Raw genomic sequence first — 7,422 nt, 5'->3', positions numbered from 1 at the left:
ACTAACACACTGTTAGTCATTTGAAATTGCCTTTGTACACAAGGGGGATCTTACAGTACTGCAGTTTTAGGAAAAAGAAAGTGTTGTCTTAATATCTTGGACATAATGGATTCACCATTGGTCATGCTGATCGAAGGATATAATTCACTTAACCAACTCTGCTGCCAGCAGAACAAACAACTAACAGGAAAAACAAAAACATCTGAAAAAGTTTAAATAAAAAGGAAATAAACAAATTAAAAGTGAACGCCAAAATATCTCCAGCATGTTACTGTGTTGCAAAGAAAATGCCACTGGCAGCAACGATGGCAAAATGTTTTGCTCAATTTCACAGATTTTTTGTGGTGTGCTCAAATACGCTGGTCGTTTTCTCTGCATGTTGATCAACATTCCTGAATATGTATTCAGCTGTTCATTAACATTCTCTGAGTTTAATTGACAGTAAAATTTAATGTGGCAAACCAAATTTTAAAAAAAGAATTTATTGTACACACCCCATAAAAAGCCCTTGGTACAGTCAAACCCTGCTATATGGACACCCACTTAATGCAGAAACTTTCTTATTATGGACAGTTTGCTTTGTCCCTGGGGAAAGAATTAAAGCCTAACATTTTCCCTAAATTCAACCTGCCTTATATAGACACCCGATTACTATGGACATTTTCCTTTGTGTATAGGAGCTTCAGTGTCCGTATTAACGTGGTTTGACTGTATTAATTAGTCAGTATTTAAAAACCATTTCCTTGCTGAGTAACTACTGGAATAACTACTGCCTGAGTAACTACTGTCTGAGTAACTACTAGAGTGCAAAAGAAATAAATGAATTTTAAGGCTTATTTTTCAGAAGTCCTGATATCTTTTAGGGTCCAGAAAACTGTCTGTGATGTGCAGACTGCCGTCATCACAACTATACATGCCGGGTTAGCCTGTTCCAAGTGTTCAGATAGTGGAGAGCGGTGCGAAGTATAGAAAGCAATTCAATATCAGGGGTATAGAATGGTAAATTCAAGACTGCTAGACCCCGGTTTTAAAATTCAAGACTGAGACTTAAAAAAATTTGAGACTCCAAGATGCAAAACAAAAATTTAATACTTTTGAGGTTTTGAGATCGGGCCAATGTTTCCCAAGACCCATGTTTTTCAAAGAACCATTCTATACCAAAATATTCCTCAATATCCTCAAGAATATTAAAACAAAGAGCATTATTTTCTAAGTTATTGCTAGTTTAGTGAGCTGCAAGTGTCTACATGGAGGTTCCAGATCAAAATTAAATCATTAATGTTGTGTTCAGTTAGCCCCAGCCTCCTCACCCTGCCGAGTCCCGATATTCAAATATGTACATAATTACCCCATCTTGCTCTGTCAGACACCATTTTACAGCATGAGTGTCAGGGGCGGATCCAGGATTTTTTTTAGGAGGGGGTGCACTCGTCTCTTGCTCTACTTCAACACCAATAAACCACATAGTTTTTTTTTTGCAGAATACCAGTTGTATTAGAAAACCGCAGGTCATCTCAGGGGGGGGGGGTGCACACCCCCTGCACCCTCCCCCTAGATCCGCCCCTGAGTGTAGAAGTGGAAGTTATAATAACTGTTGTGTATCCAAAGCAATGGATTGCTGTGGAAAAAGTCTCAGGTGCCATGCCAATGTAGGCACCATCTAAGGTTGCAAAAAAAAACTTTAGTTTAATTACTTTTAAAATAATGATTGGTTGGGACATTTGAAGAGTACAATTTTCTCAGCACGTTTTAACCGGAAAACAAATCAAACATATTTACACACCCTACTATAAAGTGGGCTGCAATCCACCCTATCCCTTTCCTCCCCTTCCCTCTGAGCAAAGTTTACTGTGTTTGCCAGAAACCAAATTAAATGACATATTAATACTTCTATATTTATAAGTTTGTTTGCCCATTTGTTGATAACCATGCATGTATACTGAATGAAATAATAACAATTACAAAACTACCCATTTCCTCCATACTGAAAGCTACTAGAACCATTTTGCTCTGACAGTTTTTGCTGTATTTGGATTTTCAAATTTTGACTGAACTCCATGGCTTCTCTTTGAAGATCATCTATTTCTTTTTGAAGATCTTCATTCGTTTTAATAAGCTGAGCAATCTGAAGTGTGAGTTTCAGTAGACCTGAGTGTCGCAGTACAGTGGCCGTCCGACTGAAGCGATCAGCAGTATTTCCATAATCTTTCTTAACCCTGCCATTGGAGTGGTGCCTTTTGTGGCGGTGGTGGTGATGATTATGGCTGCTGTTCCCAATCATTGATGAATCTTTGAAAGAGGAAGGATGCATGGTGTGGTTCTTGATGGAATTCCCACTGCTAGCCTGAGACTTAAGATTACTGACTGGTACTGGCGGTCTTTCAACTAATACATTTCCCTGTAAATTTTGAAAAAAAAAAGATAATAAAAGTGTGCATGTGAGTATGTAATTAATTAAGTACAAGGTGAATAAAGGTATTGTTGTTGTTGTTGTTGTCGCACATAGCTAAGCTAGTCTTTATACCTATGAACATGTGACTAAGAAGCTCTTGGTTCTACTCAAGGGATTTAACTGGAGACTTTCTGGAAAATGGCATCGGTACGAATATAAGTACAATTGTCCCAGACTTAACTTGGAATAGTGATTTCACATCCCCTGACAAGAGGTGGCAGTTATGCCAATTTTTAATTTTAACTTTCTGTCATTGGGAAGATTTAGACAATTTTGCCTTCCAAGTGCTGTGTCTTTCCAAGCTTAACTAGATACTACCTGACGATTTGTGAATGAGTTGTGTACTGGAATGATCGCACTGTTTTAGATAGTGATGATGACGATGACGAAGGTGTTGAAGGGCAAATTGTTGATGTTAACGCAAAATTGTTTCTTTTTCAGGGGGGGAGTAAATGTTGCTGAAAAGTTGCTTACCTTAAGGTTTCTCCTTTTCACAAGTACTCAAGCAGAAACATTTACGGGGAAATATCATATTTGACAAGAGTCTCATCGCTTTTGGACAGTAAAACTGCATGTGTTACATATAAGCTATGTGTAAGATAAAACCTCAAATTATTTTCACCAAACCAACTTTCTGTTTGTGTTGGTTTGATGTACAAATTTTATTTCTATAATATTTATAGGCTCACCTGACTTCTAAAGGTAGCCTGATAATCCTCTGCCATGAATTCTACAAGAACGGCTCTTTGACTATCAGCAACGAGACATCAGACGCACTAACTGTAAACAAAGAGAAAAAAATTAAGTCTCGATTAGGCTGGTTTCTGGTCTTAAAAAAACATTAACTGACAAGATCTCACGCAGGACACTTTCTAAGTGAATAAAACAAAATTGTTCAATGACCAGAGGTAACTGCAATTCATCTATCCACTTCTGGATCTAGTTTCCATCGATTACCAAAGCTATTCCACTCGGTTCCAGACAAAGACCACAAATATGTCTTGTACATCATAAGAACTGAAAAACGTAACAAAAAGCTACGACTTCGACGAGAAGGCAAATACAAGCGTTTCATGAAAATAACCTGTTTTGATGCCTTGAAGGACACAGCTGAGGATAACAAGTCGCGAGGGTATTTTAAACATCGACAGAAAAAAACTTTCGCTTCTGCTTCTAACAGTTTTGACTACATACAGTGTGTACAAGGTATGCATTTCACAGGAATAAGCACCATCGAACAGGTTCGCTATAAGACTTTGCTTCTCCAAGGAAAAAGCAGGCTCTCTGCATTTAAAATAATCTATGACTTACTTGTTTTTGAATACAATTTTCGGTAACAGGTCGGTGTATTCCAGAACTTCCTGCACTTCGATCAAAAATGCTGTTTTACGTCCTTACGTAATCGTGCTACTGCACAACAAAACCGCACGCGAGCGTGTTGCAGAAACGTGAGCAAATAGTCTGTCAAACGTGACTGGCGGTGAAAAACAGAGATAAACGTGACCGGCTGCTTATCGTGGTTCAATGAATAGGTTTCTCTCCCGCTGGACGAAATACTTCAAACTTGATAGAGTCGTGTAGTTGGAAAAAGGTCTTAGTTAACTGCAATTCACAAAATGACCCAAAATTGAAAGTAAAAGGTGGAATAAACGTGTTCCTTTTCAACGATGCACGAGACTGTAATATTGCCGACACGTGACAATCTCTCTTCTCCCAACTTGTCGGGTGAGCTATTTACCTTATTTAAAAACTGTTTAGTTTGTCTTTACTGGAGCTAAAATGTTTTTGATATTTTCTTCGGACTCAATGCTTCCAATTTATATTCCTCATCGAAGCGAACAATCGCTCAATTTAATCTTTACGTCACTTAATTCTCCTTTCAATTCAAAACCTTCAAGGCGACAGACAGGAAATCGTTGTTGCTTGAAATATCAACGTGTCGTTACTGCTATAAGCCTAAAATGTGTGCAATTCTATAACTAGTTTCACAACGAGTTACATCTGAAGAAGGCTGCAATCAAGAAGACCCTTTTAATATTTCCTCTTTCGCGCGCGCATAGAAATAAAAACCGCGTTGGATTTATTGCCCGCAATTTGGTGGGGGTGGGGAAAAGAGAAAAAAAAAATGTCTGTAGTCTTCGGCCGCATAACCTCCAACTTCACGTGCTGAAGTTTTTCACCTTTATGCTCTAGTTCTCTGTGGAGAATTGTTGTTAGAAAAAGCAGTACAGCGCCCGGTAACCACAAGTCCGTCCTCGAGAAACCTTGCTCTCGTTGATGCATTACGCTAAATTTAATAAGGTCCCCCCGTCTCTTTTAAGCCCCCCCCCCCCCCCGCCTCAAAAGAGCTGAGAAGAAATAAGCCCCCCGGGGAGCTTAATAGAGGATTTACGGTATTACGGAAGTGAGACATTTTCTAATTCCTCTCTGCATGACATTTTTTAATCCGAAAATTTTAAGTTTCCTTTTTTCTATGAAAAATGGCCTAACCTGGGAATTAAAACTGATGCGAAAATTGAACTTCAGAAAATCGTAGGGAATTTATTAGATAAGCTTCGAAAATCGTGCATGAAGGGAAAAAAAATGGTGCCCCAAAATGCATCAGATTGCATCTCAGCGCATGTTCATTTTAACAATTTCCGGGGGGGACCGGACCCCCTAGGAAGCTCGTGCCCTTCGGCCACTCGGGACTTTCTCCCAAAAAATAAATCCTAGATAAAACCCTGGACGGGGATGGGTGTTCTCTTTAAGTGCAGTATTTTAAAACGCAAACAGGTTAGGTTAAAACGCCTTGTCTTGTTAAAGAAGAGTAGAGCAAGTGAAATTTCCCATGAAATGAAGTTAATACATAGCCAGTGTAAACCTTTCCTGTCTGGGTAATTTTGTCAGGAAGTAGGAACCTTGTCAGCCAGAAGGTGTTTGGGTTAGACCTTAAGTCACACCTGTAATTTTTTATTTTTAACCCTTTGCTTGATTTTCTTTCAAGACTAATAGGCCATTTGCATGATGGCGTCATTTTACTACTAGACTATGACCAGAGGTCCGTTTCTCGAAAGTCCCGGTAACTTTTCGGGCCCGAAATCAAATATTCAAATCGAAATGTAAAGAGTAAGAGCGCGGGTCCTGGCAACCAAACTACTCCATTTTGTTTCATTAACTGATAGTTTTATCATGTTAGATGCAAAACTATTGAAACCTCAATCTTTAATGAAACCGGAGACGGCTTACCGGGCCCGTTAATTATCGGGACTTCCGGAGGATCCTTTTGGGTTTTGCTTTCTTGTGCAAATTAGGGCTTTTATTATTTTAACCTCACTAGGGCTACCAAATTTAAATATGAAAAAGAAACGAAAATAATTCTGGTCGTAGTAGTAAAATGACGCCATCATGCAAATGTCCTATTGTTATTGTTATTATTATTATATTTTTTTAGGAATCGACCATTGCACGGGATACTGTTGCGCGTTATCACCTGCTACACGTGCCAAACCGCACGTGCAGTATCATGTAATGCTACCTTCATGCATTGATCAGCGTACATGAAGTCGCAGCACATGTATAGTGGAACTCCGGTAACTCGAACTCTGAAGGGGAACGAAAAATAGTTTGAGTTAGCTAGGAATTCGAGTTATCAGGGTAAATTTCAGTGAAATTTTGATCAAGGGAAAGGAAATTTAGTTAGAGTTTAAAAGCGGGAATTCGAGTTAACGGAGTCGAGGTTCTACTGTATCCCAGCGATTTATGTGGACTCTTTTCTGAACGACAATTTAAACAAGACAAGATGCAGAGACCGTTCTCCCAGTTCGGCTGATATGTAAATAAATTACATGTAAAATCTTACTCGACGAGAACGCCGGACACGGTTCGCGTTGCTCAAATTGAGTGCCGGAACATTAAAAATGCTGGGAGTCTTTGAGGAACAGTGATCTAATTATCTACTCCACGTTGTTGAAACAGAAGCTATTGGTTATTTTTTAAGAGTACGTGCATCTTTCTATATTATAGCTATAAGCTCACATAAACTGAGTTTCGCAGATAAACAGATCCACTGGCTAAATGCTGCCTTTGCAGTTGACGTCACGCACGGGAACTCAACTCCCTTTTTTATGCAAATTCTGCGACATCCCACCCTTGTCTCTTTGTTGCAACCGACAAATATTATGTCTTTCTTTATATGAAGGCTGGTTTTAACATCGCAGAAGGTACTTTATAAACCGTATACCAAGAATTAAAAATACGCCACCAGACTTTCAAAAACATTGATTTAACAACTGAAGTTTCTGAATAGCCCACGTTCGAAAAAATAAAATTCTATCATGAATGCGAGGCTTTGGGGACAAAATTGCAAATTTTTCACGACTCCATTGTCTTGCAATTCCCAGAAGAGACTTACGCACAAAGAAAGCCCAGCCAAATATAGAAATATGACCAGAAAGCCTCGGAGTCATGTCAGAATCGAACGTTGGCTACTGCGTTGCATCAGCTGTTCGCATAGACCAAAGCAAAACAAGTCTAAGCAAACGTGAGGATCTTCACGTATCACAGAGTTTGTATTTAACCACAGGTCACCCAAGCTCGAAATTGGCACTGTTGCGTAACGTTGGTATACAAAGTTTTGTATGGGGGAAAAACGATTGTTTCTCGAAAGGATTTAAATAAAAATCGGCTAACCACACTTAAGTTGTGTGTTTCTTCTTTCCTGTGTGGTTTCCTGTGTGGCTTGCTCGGGAACTACATAGGAAAGTAAAAACACTGTGAGGTTAACCGATTTTTATTTACATCCTTTCACATTCGTAGGTTACGGAGACGATCGTATCGTTTTTCCTCCCATACAATTCCTTATATGTCGAACGACGTTACGTAACAGTGCGATGGTCATGAGCCCAATCAGAGATGGAGTGGTAAATCGACTCTGTCAAGGCCTCAGTCTTGGTTTTAATTACTGATGACTCACTGAATGCAAAAACTAT

General features: G+C 39.1%; 1 protein-coding gene across 2 annotated transcripts in view; it reads right to left on the bottom strand.

Moving 5' to 3' along the window:
• Nucleotides 1-4,192, bottom strand: part of LOC140952240 (uncharacterized) — a 4,271-nt gene extending 79 nt beyond the window's left edge. Inside the window, exons 1-3 of one of the 2 annotated variants that reach the window (XM_073401670.1) lie at nucleotides 3,764-4,192; nucleotides 3,142-3,232; nucleotides 1-2,398 (exon numbers count right to left, since the gene is read on the bottom strand). The exon at nucleotides 1-2,398 is cut by the window's left edge and continues 79 nt beyond it. In XM_073401670.1, coding sequence (XP_073257771.1) covers nucleotides 1,967-2,398; nucleotides 3,142-3,177 — 468 coding nt within the window. In that variant the 5' untranslated portion in view covers nucleotides 3,178-3,232; nucleotides 3,764-4,192 and the 3' untranslated portion in view covers nucleotides 1-1,966. Of the gene's footprint in view, nucleotides 2,399-3,141; nucleotides 3,233-3,355; nucleotides 3,707-3,763 lie in introns of those variants that run through there. The other variant, XM_073401671.1, reaches the window with a different exon arrangement.
• Between the last annotated feature and the right edge of the window lie 3,230 nt (nucleotides 4,193-7,422).

The sequence above is a fragment of the Porites lutea genome, chromosome 11 (assembly GCF_958299795.1).
Source record: "Porites lutea chromosome 11, jaPorLute2.1, whole genome shotgun sequence".
Taxonomy (NCBI): Eukaryota; Metazoa; Cnidaria; class Anthozoa; order Scleractinia; family Poritidae; genus Porites; species Porites lutea.
Note: the sequence above shows the minus strand (reverse complement) of the source record. Positions and strands in the feature narration are given on the sequence as shown.